At 42.4% G+C, this 22,634-nt stretch overlaps 1 protein-coding gene across 8 annotated transcripts in view; it reads left to right on the forward strand.

Moving 5' to 3' along the window:
* The window catches only part of RBM27 (RNA binding motif protein 27), a 106,062-nt gene that overhangs the window by 32,351 nt on the left and 51,077 nt on the right, over window positions 1–22,634 (forward strand). For 2 of the 8 annotated variants that reach the window (XM_008255173.5, XM_008255175.5), the window contains exons 3-8: window positions 710–834; window positions 9,180–9,271; window positions 9,945–10,138; window positions 10,841–11,104; window positions 13,908–14,195; window positions 18,256–18,390. In XM_008255173.5, coding sequence (XP_008253395.3) covers window positions 710–834; window positions 9,180–9,271; window positions 9,945–10,138; window positions 10,841–11,104; window positions 13,908–14,195; window positions 18,256–18,390 — 1,098 coding nt within the window. The remainder of the gene's footprint in view (window positions 1–709; window positions 835–9,179; window positions 9,272–9,944; window positions 10,139–10,840; window positions 11,105–13,907; window positions 14,196–18,255; window positions 18,391–22,634) is intronic. The other 6 variants (XM_002710287.6, XM_008255176.5, XM_008255174.5 and 3 more) reach the window with 3 other exon arrangements.

The following is a 22,634-nucleotide window of genomic DNA, read 5'->3' on the forward strand; positions in this document are numbered from 1 at the left end:
CAGTTTTACTTTTAGTGAATTCTTCTAGGTTTCCTGCTCTGTTAGTCTGAAAAAATTTCAAGTTAGAGCAGTTTTTTAAGACACAAAAAGATGACTTTCTTATTATTTCCATGCCAATATTTGTTTTCAATTTGTTTTACAAACATTTTTAGTTTTTTTGAGTAGACAGTTCATTTAATCCAATAAAATGAAGATGTATCATGAAAAGATTTTGCCCTATTTTACATCTTCCCCTTTCCCGCCTAACCATCCAATTTTGCCAGATTTTATGTCCTTTCAGTTTATTTATATGCAGATGTAAGCAAACACATATAAATATTTAGCCTTCAATCTTGAACATATGGTGGTATTAATACTTTTCTGTGGGTGCTGTATATTCCATTTTATGGTTGTCCATCATTTATTTGTCTCACTTTTGGAAATTGGGATTGTTTCCAATTTTTCATTATATACTCCAACAAATGATCTTATATATAATCATATATATATACACACACACACATATATAATCAAATACTTGCATCATTTTGCATATGTGTGAATATGTCAGAAGGATTTAAAAACCAATAAGTTAGATTTCTCTCCCATAAGATCAGGCTTATTTTAAGTCCCATTAACAGGGTTTGAGATGTTTTGTTTTCCTAAGTTTTTCTAACTGTTTAAGCTTTTGTTTTTTGTGTAACACTTAAATGTTATTTCTTCTCCCTAGAAACTTCAGGCTTTGTGGACAAACTATTTGAAAGTCTCTACACTAAGAACTACCTTCCAGCTTTGGAACCAGTTAAGCCTGAGCCAAAACCACTAATCCAAGAAAAAGAGGAAATTAAAGAAGAGGTAATATGGAATTTTCTTTTGCTTTTGGGAGCTTTTCTGATTCTGTCATTGGTTACTTTTAGTTAGAAGTTGAGCTCTTCAGAAGTAGCTGTTGAATGAAACTTCTGAGTTTTGGGCATGGTGTAGATTCTTCATTAAGGTTTCTTATTTGGATTTCCAAGAGTTGGAAAAATTTTGATAGCTTGTTTAAAAATTCAACAATTGCTTTAGTAGTATTAAAAAATTAAGAGAATTCTTATCCAGTGATTTTTTTTTTAGAAAAAATATTTATTTAGATATTTAATTATAGAATTTTGACTGAAAGTAAAATATTAATAAACCTTCAAGTGAAATCATTAGATAATATCTTTTCATGTATATAAGCAAAGCATTTATTCATTTGAACTATACAAAGTTATTGTCCCCTCCTCCTAGGGAATTTATTATAAACAGCATTGTCAACAATGGAAAGAAAAGAGAAAGTTTTTACAGTGTTGAAGTAGAAAAATATGATTATAAGTGGTAACCTGATTGAACCAAGAAGCAAATTTTGTGCACTTCATTTGTAATTCTTCTATCTACAGTGTGTTACATATTAAGAATGTGCATTCTGTCATAATTCTTCATGAATTAAAATAGCTCACTTTCTTCCTTTTATATGAGTAAAGTGAGGATCATGGTAGTGATTACTGAGTATTGAATGATATTTTATATACATATATATGTATACCTCCCAGAACAGTTCCTGGTACATAAATGTTGGCATTTTGTTCCAAAATAATTATCCAGAATTATTATAGAAATATTTCCAACCATTTGTTTTTCTTACATTCTGAAGACAAAATGATTTCCGTTTGAACTTGTTATTTGTACTCTTCCAGAAAACTTAGAAGAATTGTACCCAAGACACCTGTATGACATCTACCTAGATTATTAATTGAAAATTTGCTGTTTCTATGCTGACATCCATAAATACTTTTGTGACTATTTTTTTTTGTAGTTAGTTAAGCTAATTTTGTAGTACATCATGGTCCATTACCCTTAAATACCTTAGCATGTTATTTTTTTTTTAAGATTTATTTTATTTATTTGAAAGAGTTACATAGAGTAGAGGCAGAAAGAGAGAGGTCTTCCATCCGATGGTTCACTCCCCAATTGGCCATGACTGCTGGAGCTGTGCCGATCTGAAGCCAGGCGCCAGAAGCCAGGAGCTTCTTCCGAGTCTCCCACGCGGGTGCAGGGGCCCAAGGAATTGAGCCATCTTCTGCTTTCCCAGGCCATACCAGAGAGCTGGATTGGAAGTAGAGCAGCCAGGACTAGAACTGGAGCCCATATGGGACGCTGGCGCTTCAGGCGAGGGTGTTAACCTGCTGTGCCACAGCGCTGGACCCAGGTTTTTTTTTTTTTTTTTTCTTTTAAGATTTATTTATTTGCAAGTCAGAGTTACACACAGAGAGAAGGAGAAGCAGAGAGAGAAAGAGGTCTTCCATCTGTTGGTTCACTCCCCAATTGGCTGCAACAGCCAGCGCTGCGCCGATCTGAAGCCAGGAGCCAGGAGCTTCTTCTGGGTCTCCCATGTGGGTCCAGGGGCTCAAGGACTTGGGTCATCTTCCACTGCTTTCCCAGGTCATAGCAGATAGCTGGATTGGAAGCGGAGCAACCGGATCTTGAACCGGTGCCCATATGGGATGCCGGCACTGCAGGTGGCAGCTTTATCTGCTATGCCACAATGCTGGCCCCTTTCAGCATGTATTTCCCGAGAATAAAGACATTTTCCTAGATAACTGCAAAATTGTTAATAATTTCAGTAAATTTAATATCTGTACAGTACGTTATATGCTTTTTTAAAAAAATTTATTTATTTGAAAGGTGGGGTTACAGAGAGGCAGAGGGAGGGAGGGAGAGAGAGGGAGAGAGAGAGAGGGAGGTCTTTCATCTGCTGGTTCACTTCCCAAATGGCTGCAACAGTTGGAGCTGCACCAATTAGGAGCCAGGAGCTTCTGCCTGGTCTCCCACGTGGGTGCAGGGGCCCAAGGACTTGAACCATCTTATACTGCTTTCCCAGGCCATAACAGAGTGCAGGATCAGAAGTGGAGCAGCTGAGTCTTGAACCAGTGCTCTTTGGGGATGGCAGCTCTGCAGGCTGTGGCTTTACCCGCTGTGTCACAGCGCTGTCTCCCGTTATTTAAAGATTTTTTTTATTTGACAGGCAGACTGACAGAAAAGAAAGGGAGACACATAGGAGAAAGAGATCTTCCATCTGCTGGTTTTCTTCTCCAGTGGCCACAGGGCTGGGCAATGCTGTAGCCAGGATCCTGGAACTCCATTTGGATCCTCACAGGGGCTTAGATAATTGGACCACCTTCCACAGCCTTCCGTACATTAACAGGAAGCTGGGTTGGAAGTGGAACAGATAGGACTTGAGCCAGTGCTCCCATGAGATGGCAGCTTAACCCACTGCACCATAGTGCCAAACTTCATACAATACTTTGTACCCTCTGTATTCCAGTTTTATCAAATGAGTAAACAATGTCCCTTTTTATAGCATGTTTTTTTCCTTTTCAGAACAAGATTTATTTTAGGGGTCACATATCATTTAGTTGTCATTTAGAGAGAGAAAGAGAGAAAACAAGATCTTTCATCTGCTGCTTCATTTACCAAATGGCTGCAGTGTTCAGAGCTGGGCTGATCTGAAGTCAGCAGCCATGATATTTTTCTGGGTCTCCTAAGTGGGTGCAGGGGCCCAAGCACTTGGGCCATCCTTTGCTGTTTTTCCAGGCCATTAGCAGGGAGGTGGATCCGAAATAGGGCAGCCAGGACTCGAACCAGCATCCATATGGGATGCTGGTTTTGCAGGTAGCGGTTTTACCTGCTATGCCATGGTACTGGCCCCTAGTTGTCATTTCTGATTTATTTTAAAATTCTGGACTGATTGAACTGATCCATTATTAAAATAAAATGTGGTTCTATGTAATTAATATGAACTGAGACCAATATTACATACTTCTTTCTTTCTTTCTTTTAAAGATATATTTACTTATTTGAAAGGCAGAGATAGGGAGAGAGAGAGAGAGAATGAATGTCATGTCTGTTGGTTCACTCTGCAAGTGGCCACAGTGGCCAGATATGGGCTGTTCTGAAGTCAGGAGCCAGGAGCTTCTTCCAGGTCTCCTGCGTGAGTAAGGGGCCTAAGCACTTGGGCCATCTTCCTCTGCTTTCGCAGGCACATTATTAGCAGGGAGCTGGATTGGAAGTGGAGCGGCCAGGACTAGAACTGGAGCCCATTTAGGATGCTGACACTGTAGACGACGGCTTTAATTTTTATTTGAAAGGTAGAGTTATAGAGTGGCAGAGGCAGAGAGAGAGAGAGAGAGAGAGAGAAAGGGAGGCTGGCACCGCGGCTCAATAGGCTAATCCTCCACCTTGCGGCGCCGGCACACCGGGTTCTAGTCCCGGTCGGGGCGCCGTATTCTGTCCTGGTTGCCCCTCTTCCAGGCCAGCTCTCTGCTATGGCCAGGGAGTGCAGTGGAGGATGGCCCAAGTGCTTGGGCCCCGCACCCCATGGGAGACCAGGAGAAGCACCTGGCTCCTGCCTTCCGATCAGTGCAGTGCGCCGGCCGCGGCGGCCTTTGGAGGGTGAACCAATGGCAAAGGAAAACCTTTCTCTTTGTCTGTCTCTCTCTCTCACTGTCCACTCTGCCTGTCAAAAAAAAAAAAAAAAAAAGGAAAAAGAAAAGAAAAGAAAAGAAAGGGAGAGGAGGGGTCTTCCATCCACTGGTTCACTTCCGAGATGGCCGCAATGGCTGGAGCTGCACTGATCCAAAACCACGAGCCAGGAGCTTCTTCTAGATCTCCCACGTAGGTTAGGGTGCCAAGCACCTGGGCCATCTTCTGCTTCTTTCCCAGGCCATAACAGAAGGCTGGAGCAGAAGAGGAGCAGCCAGGACACATACCCATGCTCATTTTAGGGTGCGGAGGTGGGGATTTAACCTACTATGTCACAGTGCTGTCGCCCCTCCCCACCCTTTTCAAAAAGATTTAATTATTTGAAAAGGCAGTTAGAGGGGAGGAGAGAGAGAAAGAGAGTTGGAGATAGAGATAGATTGATCTTCTGTATGCAGGTTCACTCCCTCAAATAGCTGCAATGGCTAGGGCTGGGCCAGGTTGAAACCAAGAGCTTGAAGTTTCATCTGAGTCACCTACATGGGTACTGGGGCCTGAGCACTTGGACTGTCTGCTGCTGCTATTCCAGGTGTATTAACAGGCAGCTGGATTTGAAGTAGAACAAATGGGATTTGAACCAGTGCTCATCTGGAATGCAGGCGTTGCAGGTGGCAGTTTAATCTGTTGCTGTTCCCCAATTCTGGCCCCTAGGTTAAACTTTTTTTTTTTTCAATAAAGGTTTATTTATTCATTTGACAGAGAGGAAACTGGCGCTGTGGTTTAGCGGGTAAAGTCGCCTCCTGCAGTGTCGGTATCCCATATAGGTGCCGGTTCAAGCCCCGGCTGCTCCACTTCTGATCCAGCTCTCTGCTATGGCCTGGGAAAGCAGTAGAAGATGGCCCAAAGTTCTTGGGCCCTGACGTGTGTGGGAGACCTGGAGGAAGCTCCTGGCTCCAGGCTTTGGATGGGCACAGCTCTAGCTTTGTAGCCACCAGTGGATGGAAGACCTCTCTCTCTTTGTGCTTCTCCTTCTCTTTCTGTTTAACTCTGCTTTTCAAATAAATAAATATATCTTTAAAAAAAAATTAGAAGAGAGACAGAGAGAAAGAGTGAGACCTTCCACCCATAGGCTCACTCTGCAAATGGCTGCCATGGCCTGGCGAAGCCAGTAGCTTCTTCTGGTCTCCCATGTGGGTTGCAGAAGCACAGCCTCTTGGGCCTTCTTTTGCAGCTTTCCCAGGTTGTTAGCAGGGTGCTGTACTAGAAGTGTTGCAGCTGGGACACAGGCTGGCACACATATATGAAGCCAGCATTGTGGGTGATGGGTTAACCCGCTATGCCCCAGGTTAAATCTTTTAGAAGTTAAATTTTTTTAGCATGTGGTCTTCTCTACTGTCTTTGAAGGTCACTGGTTCAGAAGTATCTGAAATACAGCTGATTTGAATATAAGAAAACATTTGTATTATTTTGGGCTTTGAAAAAACAACTGAAGGCCGGCGCTGTGGCTCAATAGGCTAATCCTCCGCCTGCGGCGCCGGCACACCGGATTCTAATCCTGGTCGGGGTGCCGGATTCTGTCCCAGTTGCTCCTCTTCCAGCCCAGCTCTCTGCTGTGGCTTGGGAGTACAGAGGAGGAGGGCCCAAGCACTTGCCCAAGCGCTTGGGTCCTGCACCCGCATGGGAGACCAGGAGAAGCACCTGGCTCCTGCCTTCGGATCAGCGTGGTGCGCTGGCCACAGTGTGCCGGCCACAGCGGCTACTGAGGGGTGAACCAACAGAAAAGGAAGACCTTTCTCTCTGTCTCTCTCTCTCACTGTCCACTCTGCCTGTCAAAAAAAAAAAAAAAAAAAAAAAAACAACTGAAAAGAAGGCAAGTCATTACCTAATTTCCTTTGTATCTTTGTAATAAATCCTACTTGTGAAAATTATGGAAAATGGGTAATACCAATACCAACTTTTTTGTAGAGCTACTCCAACTGACATTTTCTGGAATTTACCAATTTTTTAAATATTTATATTTTTTACTTGAAAGAGTTACACAGAGAGAGGAGAGGCAGAGAGAGAGAGAGAGAGGTCCTCCATCTGCTGGTTCACTCCTCAATTGGCTGCAACGGCTGGAACTGTGCTGATCCGAAGCCAGGAGCCTCTTCGAGGTCTCCCACGTGGGTGCAGGGGTCCAAGGACTTGGGCCATCTTCTACTACTATCCCAGGCCATAGCAGAGAGCTGGATGGGAAGTGGAGCAGCATATGGATGCTGGCGCTTCAAGCCAGGGCGTTAACCCGCTGCACCACAGCACTGGCCCCTGGAATTTACCATTTTCTTTTTTTTTTTTCTTTTGTTTTTGACAGGCAGAGTGGACAGTGAGAGAGAGAGAAAGGTCTTCCTTTGCCGTTGGTTTACCCTCAAATGGCCGCCGCGGCCGGCGCACCGCGCTGATCCGAAGGCAGGAGCCAGGTACTTCTCCTGGTCTCCCATGGGGTGCAGGGCCCAAGCACTTGGGCCATCCTCCACTGCACTCCCTGGCCACAGCAGAGAGCTGGCCTGGAAGAGGGGCAACCGGGACAGAATCCGGCGCCCCGACCGGGACTAGAACCCGGTGTGCTGTCGCCACAAGGCGGAGGATTAGCCTAGTGAGCCGCGGTGCCGGCCTGAATTTACCATTTTCTAAGATTATAGATATAATTTAATTGTAATTACTGACATAAGTAAAGTTCATATAATAGTATGTAACCATAGTAGTTATCATAGTTCTGTTAGATAATGTAGAAGGAGGAGGCTTGAGTGGCACATACTTTTGGCTAGTTGTCTTTTTTTGGTGTGTGCTCAGTTGATACAGTTGCTGTGGGCAGGGTATGGAGGAGGAAGTGTATCTCAGGACTAACCATCTTCCTTGGTCCTCAGCTCCGTTGTGCCACCAGTTGTTTTAGACTTAGACTGTTGGTCACAAGAGCACCAGGTGAGAGAATTTGGATTGTTGGCAGATCTCATCCTGGTACTAGAAAAGCAACTTGTTAGATAATGTGCCATGATCTATGAAGTGCTGTGCTTGTTCCTTTATGTTACCACTTCTTTTTACTGAAGTAATTTGTCCCGAATAGTATTTTACGTTTTGATTTTGCTTATTTCATTTCAGTAGAGTAATATATCCTCTGTGTTTCTTGGAAATTGGTAAAGAGAATTAATTTTTTTTAAGAAACAAATTTTTTTCAGAGATTTTTTATTTATTTGAAAGGCAGAGATACAGAGAAGGAAAGATCTTATATTCACAGGTTCATTTTCCAAATGGCTGTGGTGGCTGGGGCTAGGCCAGTCTGAAGCCAGGAGCCTAGCACTCATCCACATAGGTGGCATGGTGGTGGATTGGAAGTGTAGCTGCTGGGAATCAAAGCAGGCGCTCATATGGGATGCCAGCATTGTAGGTAGTGACTGAAAACCTCTGTGCCACAGCAGCGCTGGACCCTGAGAGAATACTTTTTTTTAAGTATAATTGGATGATTGTGTAGTGTTTTTCGCTGAAACTGTATGTTGTTAATATTGTGGCTGGCATTTATGTTGCTTCTATTTTATTAAACTGTTTTCTAGTCTGTTCACTCATATCCAGTTTTATAAGTCAGATTCTTTGTTACATAGGCATTTGTTTAGTTCCTGCCAGTGACTTAATTTTATCTTTCTCTGTGTATCTGATTTAAGGTAGAGTTGTTAGAAGACTAATAAAGTCACTATGAAATTATAATGAAGATGTAAACCATTTTACTGTGATAGTGACTTGCTATTTCTGTTATTACTGTTTAACGAATGAATTGCTTGCTTTTCTATATTCCATTCTCTGCCATAAATTGACATTTGAAAAATTAACATATTGCTTGTTAAAATAATCTGAGCATTTTTTTGAAAAGATTATTTATTTATTTGAGAGGTGGAATTATAGAAAGAGAGGGAAAGACATAAAGGTCTTCCATGTGCTGCTTCAGTCCCCAGCTGGCCACAATGGCTGGAGTTCAGATAATCAGGAGCCAGGAACTTCCTCCAGGTCTCCCACTCAGATCTAGGGGCTGAAGTACTCAGGCCATCTTCTACTTCTTTCCCAGGCCATAGCACAGAGCTGGATTGCAAGAGGGGCACCTGGGACGTGAACTGGAACCCATATGGGATGCCAGCACTGCAGGCAGAGACATAGCCTACTATGCCACAGCTCTGGCCCCACTGAGCATTTTTTTGAAAAAAGATATTTATTTGAAAGGCAGAGTTATAGGGAGAGAAGGAGAAGCAGAGAGATCTTCCATCTATTGGTTTATTCCTCGAATGGCCAAAACAGCCAGGAGTGGGCCAAGCCAAAGGCAGGAGCCAGGAGCTTCATCCAGGTTTCCCATGTCGATGCAGGGGTTCAAGCACTTGAACTATCTTCCACTACTTTCCCTGGTGTGTTATCAGGGAGCTGTATTGGAAGTGGAGCAGCTGGGGATTGAACCAGCAACCATATGGGATGCTGGTGTCAAAGTATCTTAACCCCTATACCACAATGCTGGCCCCAATCTGAGCATTTTTATAAATTCTCTTGTTGCCTAACTTTTTTGGATGTGATTTGACTTCATTATTTCAGTGTATATATTTCTACCTTCTCTTGTGCCCAAAAGATTATCAGGTGGATGTGTTTTACAATCTACAGGACTATTTGTATTTCTAATAAATGTTTCCTAATAGGTATTTCAGGAGCCAGTAGAGGAAGAACGAGATGGCAGAAAAAAGAAATATCCTAGTCCCCAGAAGACCCGTTCTGAATCTAGTGAACGAAGGTTTGTGTTTATCTTTAGTTAGGAAGACATTGATAACTCACTTTTCAGTTGGCTTGTGAGGTCATTACAGGAATTGTAACATGTTCTCTGACTCATCTCTCAACTCATTAAAGAAAGAGTGTTATCGTGCTTCCTTCCATTCTGTTTTTTGTCTTTATCTTACTTTCTATTCCTTTTATAAACATCATTATGTGCTTTCCCCAAGAGCTCAGGGGTGGGAACGGTTCCCTTAGAGAATATCATTGAAATGTTCCATTTGGTTAGGGGTGTTCAATATTAAAATTATCCACTTCATTTTATACTATAAGTATTGTTGTTATTACGTTGAAATACTGATGGGCCATCAAAAAATTGGTTTTTGTTTAGGAAGACTTTGTTTTGAGCCTTTTTTATTTTCCAGTTTTCAATTTCTGTTTTTCTGCTCCCCTCTGCTACTTTGGATTCACCTCTTTTTCTTTTCTCCCCACCCAGTTTAGTAGAAGTGAGAATGCGTTTTTTCCTTTTTATATACTGGGTTAGAGGGATTATGTGGTAGTCTTAAATCTTGCAATTTTCTAAAATATCAGAGACGTTATGAATTTTGATCACTCAAGGAGAGTATTTTATACTCTACATTTGTTTGCAGAACTACTTTGTATAGCCTATATATGGCTTTTATATCTGTGTATTACAGGACACGAGAGAAAAAAAGAGAAGATGGCAAGTGGAGGGACTATGACCGGTACTATGAGCGGAATGAATTGTATCGTGACAAGTATGACTGGAGAAGAGGCAGGAGTAAGAGCCGGAGTAAGAGCCGAGGCCTGAGTCGTAGCAGAAGCCGAAGTAGGGGGCGCAGCAAAGACCGGGATCCAAATAGGAATGTTGGTGAGTAGATGAGGTGTTCCAATAAAAACACTAGTTGCTTTCTTCCTGTATCACGAAATGTATAATGAATTCCTTAACAGAAATTGTACCTTTAATATTCAATCAATATAAAAACTGAAATTGTCTCAAGAAACAATATTGATTTTGTTATAAAGGTAGGGCTCTATTCTTGGGATGAAGTCAAGGGAGTTTGCGTAAAAGAAATTATTTATAAGTATCATAGTATATGTCTAGACTTAAGTCATTTTGTATAAATGATACAAATGTCCCTTAATGAACAAAGCTATCAAATGAAGAGGGGGGTTGTTTGCTTTTGCTTTTTTTGAATAATTGATGTGCTGTAAAGTTGCCTAAAGTTTCCCAATTAAAAAGATACAAGTTACTGGGATCCCAACCGTTGATCTTCTGAGATATCAGTTTGAAAGTCAGTTCTTGGAAAACATTATTATTATAAAAAGCCATGAAGGCTGTGACCCTTTTTTCATTAAGTATAATTGATGTTGATATTATAAAAGTTTATTTTTCATGTTACTGCCACATTGTGGATGTTCCTTCTTTTAGGATATATTAATAATGAGAGCAGTTTAAAATATAGATAATAAGTTTACTTAAGTATTTTCATCTATCCTATTCTGTGAGAAAATAAGAGTAAGAACATAAATGTGTGATTTCTTTGTTCTTGTTTTTATTTTGTCTCCAAAGCAGAGCACAGGGAAAGATCGAAGTTTAAGAGTGAAAGGAATGACCTGGAGAGTTCCTATGTGCCTGTGTCTGCACCACCTCCTAACTCTTCTGAACAGTATTCCTCTGGGGCCCAGTCTATTCCCAGCACTGTTACTGTGATCGCACCTGCTCACCACTCTGAAAATACAACTGAGAGTTGGTCTAATTACTATAACAATCATAGCTCTTCCAATTCTTTTGGTCGAAACCCACCACCAAAGAGGCGATGCAGAGATTATGATGGTAAAAATCATCACCTTCTCTTATATTGTATCCTAAACTACTAGTGAAGCAAATGTTGCATGTATTGTGTACTTTAAAAAAAAAATATTATGGTTCACTGCCCAGATGGCTGCAATGGCCAGTGCTGGGCCAGGCTGACGCCAGGAGCTGTGAGCTTCATCCAGATCTTCCATGTGGCTGTCAGGGGCTCTGCTTTTCCCAGGCCATTAGTAGGGTGTTGGTTCGAAAGTGGAGCAGTCAGGACACAAACTGGTGCTCATATGAAGTGCTCATGTTGCAGGGGACCTTTTTCTTTTTAAAATTTTATTATTTATTTATTTGAAAGAGTTACAGACAAAGAGAACGAGAGAATAGAGAAAGAACTTCAACCCGCTGATTCATTCCCCAAATGGCTGCAATGGCTGGAGTTAGGTTGATCTGAAGCCAAGAGCCAGGAGCTTCTTCTGAGTCTCTTGCATAGGTGTAGGGCCCAAGGACTTGTAGCAGAGAGCTGGATTGGAAGTAGAGCAGCCAGAACTCAAACTGGCACCCATGTGGGATGCCGGCACTGCAGATTGCTGCTTTACCTGCTATGCCACAGCTGTGGCCCCAATTTTAATTTCTTTTGTAGTGTTTGGTACTTGGAACTTGGTTAAGGTGTGTAACCTACTTAGTAGTTTGACTTACTGATTTTCAGTTTGAATAAATGACTGAGTATGTATGTATTTAGATTTTTATTATGGTATATTTAAATGTTTATGAAAATTGACGAATAACATAAACCTCAGGGTACACATTACTTCATTTCAACAGTTACCAACTTGTGGACAATTTTGTTTTTAATCTATACTCCTACCCACTTCTTGGCCTGCATTATTTCTTTCTTTCTTTTTTTTAAAGATTTATTTATTTATTTTAAAGAGTTACACAGAGAGAGGAGAGGCAGAGAGAGAGAGAGAGAGAGAGAGAGAGAGGTGTCTTCCATCTGGTGGTTCACTCCCCAGATGGCTGCAACAGCCGGAGTTGCGCCGACCCGAAGCCAGCAGCCAGGAGTTTCCTCTGGGTCTCTCACGCGGGTGCAGGGGCCCAAGGACTTGGGCCGTCTTCTACTGCTTTCCCAGGTCATAGCAGAGAGCTGGGATGGAGGTGGAGCATCTGGGACTCAAACTGGCACCCATGTGGGATGCCGGCGCTTCAGGCCAGGGTGTTAACCCACTGCGCCTCAGTGCCGGTCTGCATTATTTCAGGCAAATTGCAGACCTCATAATACTTTAAATAAAAAAAAAAGATTTATTTTATTTATTTGAAAGAGTTACAGAGAAACAGAGAAAGGGAGAGACACAGAGAGAGAGGTCTTCCATCCATTGGTTCACTCCCCAGATAGCTTCAATGGCCAGAGTTGGCCAATCTGAAGCCAGGAGCCAGGAGCTTTTTCTGGGTCTCCCACATGGGTGCAGGGGCTGGAGGATGTGGGCCATTTTCTGCTGTTTTCCCAAGCCATAGCAGAGAGCTAGATCAGAAGTGTAACAGCTCAGACTCAAACCGGCACCCGTATGTGCTGCCAGCACCACAGGCTGGGGTGTTAACCCACTGTGCCACAGTCTCACCCCCATAATGTTACTTTCTATAAATATAAAATGTATGTATGTTGTATATATACAGCTAGGGTTCTGCCATTCAACTTCCCAAAGCCAGCTTTAATGTTAGCAATTTCTTTATCTTTCCAAAGATAGAGTAGGCATATATATACACACACACACACACACACATACACATATATATATACACACACACACACACACACATACATATTCTCCCCCAGTTTCTTTTTCACATAAATGGTAGTGTACTGGGGCCGGCATAGTGGCATAGTGGGTAAAGCTGCCACCTGTGAATTCAGCATCCCATGTGGATGCTCTTTCAAGATCCACCTATTCCACTTCCGATCCAGTTCTCTGTCGATGTGCCTGGGAATGCAGTGGAGATGGACCAAGTGCTTGGTCCCCTGCACCTGCATGGGAGACCTGGAAGAAGCTCTGAGATCCTAGCTTCAGCCTGGCCCCGTGTTGACTGTTGAAGCCACCTGGGGGGTGAACCAGCAAATGGAGTGTCTGCCTCTCTCTGTCTCTTCCTCTCTCTGTGCAACTCTGGCTTTCAAGTAAATAAATCTTAAAAAAAAAAAAAAAAAAAAAAAAGGATAAGTGTACTAGTCACAATTCTACATGATGTTTTTTCACTTAGCTGCATTTTCTAGCAGTCATCCTATTTTTATACATAAAGAGAGCCTCAATGTTTTTTTTAAGGCTTCTTTGTATTGTATTCTTATAAAAATGCATATTGATACAGGTTTAGGATGTTTGTAATATTTTTCTGTTGTAAATAGTCCTGCAGTAAGTAACATATTATATGATGCCCACTTGAATATTTCAAACTGAAATTTCAACTTCCATATAGAGCAAGAATGATTGCTTTAGCATAATATAAGAATGGATGATTAAATTTAAATCATCTAGTTTATGGCTCTCATACAATAAAGCTTCAGTTTCTATTATGAAACTTAATATCAAATAGTTAATAGTAGGTAAAAAGGTTCCTGAACCTGTTACTTGTTATTTCAAAAATTATAGTTTCATATTATATAAAATAGATACTTAACTCTTCCTCAGGGTTATATCATGATTTATAGAATAACACCAAGAGGGCTGTATGTAATCTCCTTGGAGAAAACCCCTTTGTAAATCACATTGGTAGATTTTTCAAGGACTCATTCTGTTTGTCTTCTGAATTCTAAATAGATTACAAGATGCTTATTTTATTCTTACAGAGAGAGGATTTTGTGTTCTTGGTGACCTTTGTCAGTTCGATCATGGAAATGATCCTCTGGTTGTTGATGAAGTTGCTCTGCCAAGTATGATTCCTTTCCCACCTCCTCCTCCTGGGCTTCCTCCTCCACCACCTCCTGGAATGCTAATGCCTCCAATGCCAGGCCCAGGTCCAGGTCCAGGTCCAGGCCCAGGCCCAGGCCCAGGTCCAGGTCCTGGCCATAGTATGAGACTTCCTGTTCCACAAGGACATGGCCAGCCTCCTCCTTCCGTTGTGCTTCCCATACCAAGTAAGTATATTTTGCTTAAATCTTTCTCTAGTGGAAAATTCTACTTAGAAGAGTCTCTTTGAATTTGACATTCCATTTAAAGTATTTGAAACATAAATTAATAATAGAACTTGGATTATAGTTTCATAATTAAGATGTGATTCTTTGCTTTTTTTCATCTGTTGTAGCGTGGTATTATAATACCAATAGTATAAATTTTTTATGTTGTGGCGTAGCCTATCTTGATCAATAGTCAAAATCCTGTTATTTGCTAGATGTTAGAGAACTTGCCAATATTTTAATGAGATTTTTAGTGTGTTAAGAAAATATCTTCAAGAATATTAACATATGAAGAAATTTTTTATTATGGTAACTTTTATTCATTCACAAAATAATGTGTATTGTGTCCAGACTTAGTGGTTATCAGTATTCAGTTGTTTTTGTCATTCATCCCTCTCCTGCCACATCATATACACACTTCTTTTATGTTTTCTTGTTTTTGCTGGAGTAAATTCTGAATTTCACATTTTTAAAAAATATCGCCGGCGCCGTGGCTCAATAGGCTAATCCTCCACCTTGCAGCGCCGGCACACCAGGTTCTAGTTCCGGTCGGGGCGCCGGATTCTGTCCCAGTTGCCCTTTTCCAGGCCAGCTCTCTGCTGTGGCCCGGGAGTGCAGTGGAGGATGGCCCAAGTGCTTGGGGCCCTGCACCCACATGGGAGACCAGGAGAAGCACCTGTCTGCTGGCTTCGGATCAGCGCGATGCGCCAGCCGCGGCAGCCATTGGAGGGTGAACCAACGGCAAAAGGAAGACCTTTCTCTCTGTCTCTCTCTCTCACTGTCCACTCGGCCTGTCAAAAAAATAAAAATAAAAAAAAATAAAAAATATTTATTTATTTGAAAGTCAGAGTTACACAAAGTGAAGGAGAGGCAGAGAGAGAGAGAGAGAGAGAGAGATAGAGAGAGGAAAAAGGGGTCTTCCATCCATTGGTTCACTCCCCAGATGGCTGCAACGGCTGGAGTGCGCTGATTAAAAGTCAGGAGCTGTGAAGTTCTTCCAGTTGTTCTACATGGGTGCAGGGGCCCAAAGACTTGAGCCATCCTCCACTGCTTTCCCAGGCCATAGCAGAGAGCTGGATTAGAAGAGGAATAGCCAGGACTCGAACCGGTGTTCATATGGGATGCTGGTACCGCAGGTGGCATCTTTACCCACTATGCCACAGCTCTGGCCCCCTGAATTTCTTATTATTTCACCAGTATATTCATAATGGATCTCTTCACTGACAAGGATATTTGTTTTGTTTAGATTTATTTTATTTATTTGACAGGCAGAGAATAGAGGGAGAGAAAGGAATGACAGAGAGAGGGGGTTGGGGGAGGTTGTCCATCTGCTGGTTCACTCCACAACGGCCAGGGCTGGACCAAGCTGAAGTCAGAAGCCTCAAACTCCATCCAGGTCTCCAACATGGGTGGCAAGGGTCAAGTGCTTGGGCAATCTGCTGCTTTCCCAGATGCATTTATATAAAAGGAACAAATTTCATATATCGTTTTAAGAATATAATGATACTTCCCACCCTTCTTTTCTTAATTTTCTTTAAATTTTGTAGTGATATACTTTCAGTTTACTTTGTGATCACAAGCTTAAATCTCCACTAAATAAAGGATTCAACAAGTAGTAATGCTTGTAATGTAGGCTGTAAATAATAATCAAATCTCAAAATGTCATTTTCACTTACACATTAGAAATTTTTTGTGCCCTATATATTAGTTAACACAAATCAGGGAAAACATATGAGGAAATTTTTTAAAAAAAGATTTATTTATTTGAAAGGCAGAGAGTGGGATAAAGAAATCTTCTGTCTACTGGTTCACTGCAGATTCCTGCAATAGCCAGGGCTGGTCCAGACTGAATTTAGGAGCCAGGAACTCCATTGTAGGTTACATGCGTGTCCTGGGCCCAAGTACCTGGACTGTTTTCTGTCTTCCTAGGCACATTAGCAAGGAACTGAATTGGAAGTGGAGTAGCCAAGACTCCAAACTGGCACTCCAATATGGAATGTCAGTCTTACAAGTGGCAGTTTCACCCCAGTGCCACAACACTGAACCCAAGAGTGAAATATATTTAAGGTTTATATATTTATTTATTTGAAAGTCAGAGTTGTAGGGAGAGACAGACACAGATCTTCATCTGCTTTTTCACTCCCCAAGTAGCTGCAACAGCCAGGGCTGAGCTAGGCTGAAGCCAGGTCACCTATGTAGGTGGCAGGGGCCCAAGCAGGTAGACCATTTTCCTCTGCTTTTCTCATTAGCAGAGGGTGCCAGTTCAAGTCCTGGATCTTCCACTTCCAATCCCACTCCCTGCCAATGGCCTGGGAAAGCAGTAGAAGATGGCCCAAGTGCTTGGGCCCCTGTGCCTGTGTGGGAGACCTGGAATTAGCTCCTGGCTCCTGGTTTCAGATCATCCCAGTTCTGACCATTGCAGCCATTAGAGAGTGAACCAGTGGATGGAAGTCCTCTCTCTGTGTCTCTCCTTTCTGTTTGTAACTCTGCCTCTCAAATAAGTAAACAAATCTTAAAAAAAAAAAAAAAATCTTAGAAAAAAAATGAGAGGCACAGTGACAGAGAGAAATATTCCATCTGGTGATTTGGGCTGGGCTGAGTCAAAGCCAGGTGTCTGAAACTCAGTCTAGGTCTCCCTTGTGGATGGAAGGGATCCAGGTGCTTGAGACATCACCTGCTGCGTCTAGGTTGCACATTAACAGGAATCTGTTACCAGGACTCAAAGACAGCCCTTTAATTGATAAAAGCCTTTTTTTTTTTTTTTTAAGATTTGTTTATTTGAAATTCATAGTTAGAGAGAGGGAAGGGCATAGTTCTTCATCTGCTGATTCATTCCACAGATGGCTGCAACAGCAGGGCCAGAGCGAAGTCATGAGCTTCATCTAGGTCTCTCAAGCACTGGAGCCATCTTCCACTGCTTTTTAAGGCATATTAGCAGAGAGCTGGATCATAAGTGGAGCAGTAGACTGAACCAGCCCTGTATGGGATTCCAGTGTCACAGGCAGTGGCTTAACCAGCTGCACCACAATGCTGGCCCTGGGTAGTAGTATCTTAACACTGGTGTACTCCTGTCCCAAGAAGCTTCTTGATATATATAGAAATGCTAACAGTAGAAGCTATTATCTCACTGTGAGAACATACCTGTTTAAAAATTAAGTCAAAGCATATCATATTACCCAGTGGTTTGCTTTGAAAAATTTAAATTCAACAGAAAACGTGAAAGAATTATACCTATATACCGTATACCATCTAAGTTAAACAACTAGTATTTCATTATTTTTATCATATTTTCATTGACATGTGTCTTTCTTTCTCGTTTTTATTTCTGATGCATTTCATTGTATGTTGCAGAATTCTGTAGAACTTTATCACCTTGGAAACTTTCCTTTAATCCCTTCCTAGTCATTCTCATCCTCTACCTGCAGAGGCAACCAGTTTTGTTTGTTTGCATCCTGGATTAGTTGTACTTGTTCTAAAATTAAGAGTCATTAATCAATGAATTAAACAATTTAAACAAACCAGCTTCTGTTAAATTCCTCAATTCTGTTCAAAGCCAAAGTATTCTAAGTATGAATGCCAAGATGAGTATTAGTACATTGAATTTTTTTTAAAGATTTATTTATTTATTTGAAAAGCATAGTTACAGAGAGGGAGAGAGAGGCAGAGAGAGAGAGAGAGAGAGAGAGAGAGAGAGAGAGAGAGATCGATCTTCCATATGCTAGTTCACTGCCCAGATGGCTGAAACCGCCAGGGTTGGGCCAGGCCAAAGCCAGGAGCTCTATATGTCTCCCACATGGGTGGCAAGGACTCAAGCATTTGGGCCATCTGCTGCTTTCCCAGGCATGTTAGCAAGGAGCTGGCTGGATTTGAAGTGGAACAGTCAGGACACGAACCAGTGCCCATATGGGATGCTGGCATCACAGGTGGTGGCTTAACCTGCCATACCGCAATGCTGTCTCCACATTGAATATTTTTATTAGGAAATGTCAGTCCTCTATATTTCACTTTTTGTTATTTGTAGGACCACCCATAACACAGTCAAGCTTAATAAACAGCCGTGATCAGCCTGGGACAAGCGCAGTGCCCAATCTTGCACCAGTAGGAGCAAGACTACCTCCTCCTTTACCCCAGAACCTCCTTTATACAGTATCAGAACGTAAGTAAATGTTGTTTGATTTAAAATTATTGGGATGTAGAGAGATTTTTGTCATATCAGTATTACCCTTTTAAAAAATAACATTTAATTTTTTAAAAGATTCATTTATTTGCAAGGCAGATTTACTTTGGGGCGAGGTGGGGAGGAAATGGGGGGTGGCAGAGAGATTAGTTATTCTTCCATCTGCTTGTTCACTCTCCACCTGGTAATAATGGCTGGGCTGGGACAGGGCTGGGTTGAATGCAGGAGCCTAGCACTCCATGCAGGTCTTCTGTGTGGGTGGAAGGGGCCCAGGTACTCTGGCCATTATCTGCTGCCTTTCCAGGCACATTATCAGGGAGCTGGATCAGAAGTCCAGCAGCCAGGACTCAAACTGGTGCTTATATGAGATGCCAGCAGTGCAGCCAGTGGCTTAATCTGCTGTGTTTCAGTCCCAGCCCTAAATAATGCCTGGTTTCTATTCTTACAGACTGTGTAACTATACATAATGTGATTATGCCATCTAGCTGTGTTTTAATTTGTGTGGTAAACAAGAGAAAGCAAGACCTTCTATTTTAGAGAAGTTTGTTCTTCTGTAGAGTAGTAGCATTTAAACACTTCTTAGGGAAACTTTTAAAACAACTATTTGTGTATTTTATTTGTTTACTTTATTTCAAAGTCAGAGTTACACAGAGAGGAGAGATAGAAAATCTTCCATCTGCTGGTTCACTCCCCAAATAGCCACAGCGCTGGGGCTGGACCAGGCTGAAGCCAGGAGCCAAGAACTCCCTCCAGGTCTCCTATGTCAGTGCAGGGACCAAGTACTTGGGCCATCCTCTGCTGCTTTCCCAGGTGCATCGCAGGGAGTGGAACAACAGCCAGGACTCAAACTGGTGCCCAATTGCAATGCTGGCCCTGCAGAAAGTGGCTTAACCTGCTATGCCACAGCGCTGGCCCCAGGGAAACTTATTTTGATACTGTGTTCAAAAACTGTTTCCCTGAGTTTTTGAAATGTAAGGCTTATCTTAAGAAGTATGCAGAAGATTAAGATATGTCTGATAGGGGCCGGTGCTGTTGCGCAGTGGGTTAAAACCCCTGTATGCAGTGCCCGCATCTGATACGGGCGCCAGCGTGAGTCCTGGCTGCTCCACTTCCAATCCAGCTCCCTGCTGATGGCCTGGGAAAGCAACAGAAGATGTCCCATGTCCTTGGGCCCCTGCACCCACGTGGGAAACCCAAAAGAAGCACCTGGCTCCTGGCTTTGGATCAGCTCAGCTCTAGCTGTTGCGGCCACTGAGAGAGTGAACCAGCGAATGGAAGACCTCTCTTTCTGTCTCCTTTCCCTCTTTGTGTAACTCTGTCTTTGAAATAAGAGATATGTCTCATAATTATGTAACATGTTGAGATAATGATAGAAAGCGATCATTTAAATTGTAGTGTTTGGGGTTTATGCTGTTAAAAGATTTTAATTTTATAATGTTTTCTTTTCATCTTAATTCTCATTCTTTTTTTTAAGACTTAATTGTGTATTTTTTCATTTTTATTATTTTTTAATAAACATCTTTTTTTTTAAAGATTTGTTTTATTTATTTGAAAGAGTTACAGAGAGAGGTAGAGACAGAGAGAGAGGGGTCTTTCATCTACTGATTCCCTCCCCAAGTGGCTACAGTGGTTGGAGCTGAGCTGATCTGAAGCCAGAAGCCAGGAGCTTCTTCTGGGTCTCCCACCTGGGTGCAGGGGCCCAAAGACCTGGGCCATCATCTTTTAGTGCTTTCCCGGGCCAGAGCAGAGAGCTGGATTGGAAGTGAAGCACCCAGGGTTGGAACCAGCACTCAAATGGGATGCCGGCACTGCAGGCCAGGGCTTTAACCCCCTGTACCACAGCCTTGACCCCAATAAACATAATTTCATTCCATTTTTCCACAAGCTTTCTGAAGTACTCTTGTATCTTTTTCTTTTTTTAAATTAGGCTTATTTATTTATTTTAAAGGCAGAGCACGGAGAGGCGGGGAGGCGGTGGGGAGGGGGAGAGATCGATCAGCCGATCCTCTATCTGCCGGTTCACTCCCCAGATGACTACAGCTGCTGAAGCTGAGCTGATACGAAGCCAGGAGCTTCTTCTGGGTCTCTGACATGGGTGCAGGGGCCCAAGGGTTTGGGCCATCTTCCATTGCTTTCTCATGCCATAGCGGAGAGATGCATCACAGAGCTGGATTGCAAGTGGAGCATCCAAACCTCGAACCAGAGCTCATAGCGATGCTGGCACTGCAGGCGGCAACTTTACCTATTACTCCACAGCAGCAGCCCCTTATTTCATTTATATTTTGAAAGTCAGAGTTAGAGAGAGGGGGAAAGACAGAGAGCGGTCTATCCACTGGTTCACTCTCCAGATGGCTTTAATGGCCAGTGCTGGGTCAGACTGAAGCCAGGAGACAGAAGCTTTATCTAAGCCTTCCATGTTGGCGGCAGGGGCCCAAACACTTGGGCCATCTTTGCTGCTTTCCCAGGGTCATTTTCACAGAGCTGGATCAGAAGTGGAGCAGCTGGGACTCAAACAGTACCCATATGGGATGCCAGTTTCACAGGCTGTAGCTTTACGTGCTATGCCATGTTGCCAGCCCCCTTTTTATTTCTTAGATGTTTTGTTTAGATTACAAAGACTTTTAAAAAAACTTTTTAAATTGTTAAAAATTTGGATTGTTAAAAATATCAGGTTATGAGATTTTTTTTCTGCAGAGCCATTGTGACATGCATTATGTTAATATATAACTATAATTGTGTTAATCTTCTTTGTAACTGTGTCCATCATTAGATTTCTTTTGCCTTCTAAATATTCTTACATGTCATAGAGAAGCAATTTTGGCCAAGTAGTTAACTCCTAGCAAGTTACTTAACCTCTCTTAGTATCCTCTCATTTTGTTAAGTGAGAATAATAGTTACCTACTTCATTAAGGTTATATGGAGGAATAATGAATTAATACATGCAAAACATCTAAAAAAAAAAAGCCTGCTACCTGGTAAGCTATATGGATAGTTACTATTTTTTTATTATTTTTTTATTTTTTTTAATTTTTGACAGGCAGAGTGGACAGTGAGAGAGAGAGAGAGAAAGGTCTTCCTTTTGCCGTTGGTTCACCCTCCAGTGGCCGTCGTGGCCAGCGCATCGCGCTGATCCGAAGGCAGGAGCCAGGTGTTTCTCCTGGTCTCCCATGTGGGTGCAGGGCCCCAAGCACTTGGGCCATCCTCCACTGCACTCCCGGGCCATAGCAGAGAGCTGGCCTGGAAGAGGGGCAACCGGGACAGAATCCGGCGCCCCGACCGGGACTAGAACCCGGTGTGCCGTCGCCGCAAGGCAGAGGATTAGCCTAGTGAGCCACGGCGCTGGCCATGGATAGTTACTATTATAGTTCTTTTTGTCTCCTCAAATTTCAGCCTATTGTCTTTTACCTGAGTCTGTTTTCCATGGTCCCAGTCTGTCAGTGGAAATAACACGCACCTAATCACCTGGAATTGAAACTTCTATGGCTGCCTGATTGCTTTACTTTTTCATACTTTGTTATTAATAAAATTTTTTTCCTTTGGTGTGCCCCTCTCTGTTTCTACTATGTTATCTGCCCTCATCTATTGCTTGCTAGTTGACTTATCTGGATTATAGCCACAACCTTCTTGACACCCCCTTAAGCCACACCACATAAGGCTACTAAGCTGTTTTTCCCAAGAAAACCAACTGTGACCATTCCTCATGAGAACACTTCAGTAGCCACCATTCCCTTTAATTCCCTGGTGAGCCCGTCAGTAGCCTCTAACTTTCTTTTATCTAGCCATTTCTTCTTGGTAATCTTTTCCCCTATTCCCCAGTGTACATCTTCTCTGGTAAGGCCAATTACAACCTCTCTGCACTCCTGTCAATTCCTTCACTTTATTTTTCTATCTCTACTCCTCCATAAAGCTCTCTGATGTCTTATTCTTTCAAGACCAAAATCTTTTAAATACTTGGGTTATTAATATTTTAATCTCCAAAAAGTGTTTATTGCATAATAGCATATACGAGGATATAGATGTACTGTTTGATTCTGTTTTTTAAAGATATATTTATTGGGGCCGGCGCTGTGGCGCAGTAGGTTAATCCTCTGCCTGCAGCGATGGCATCCCATATGGGCACCGGTTCTAGTCCCTGCTGCTCCTCTTCCAGTCCAGCTCTTTATGGCCTGGGAAGGCAGTAGAAGATGGCCCAAATGCTTGAACCCCTGCACCCCCATGGAGAA

The sequence above is a fragment of the Oryctolagus cuniculus genome, chromosome 6 (genome assembly GCF_051225735.1).
Source record: "Oryctolagus cuniculus isolate XC-2025 breed Fujian yellow rabbit chromosome 6, ASM5122573v1, whole genome shotgun sequence".
In the NCBI taxonomy this organism is placed as follows: Eukaryota; Metazoa; Chordata; class Mammalia; order Lagomorpha; family Leporidae; genus Oryctolagus; species Oryctolagus cuniculus.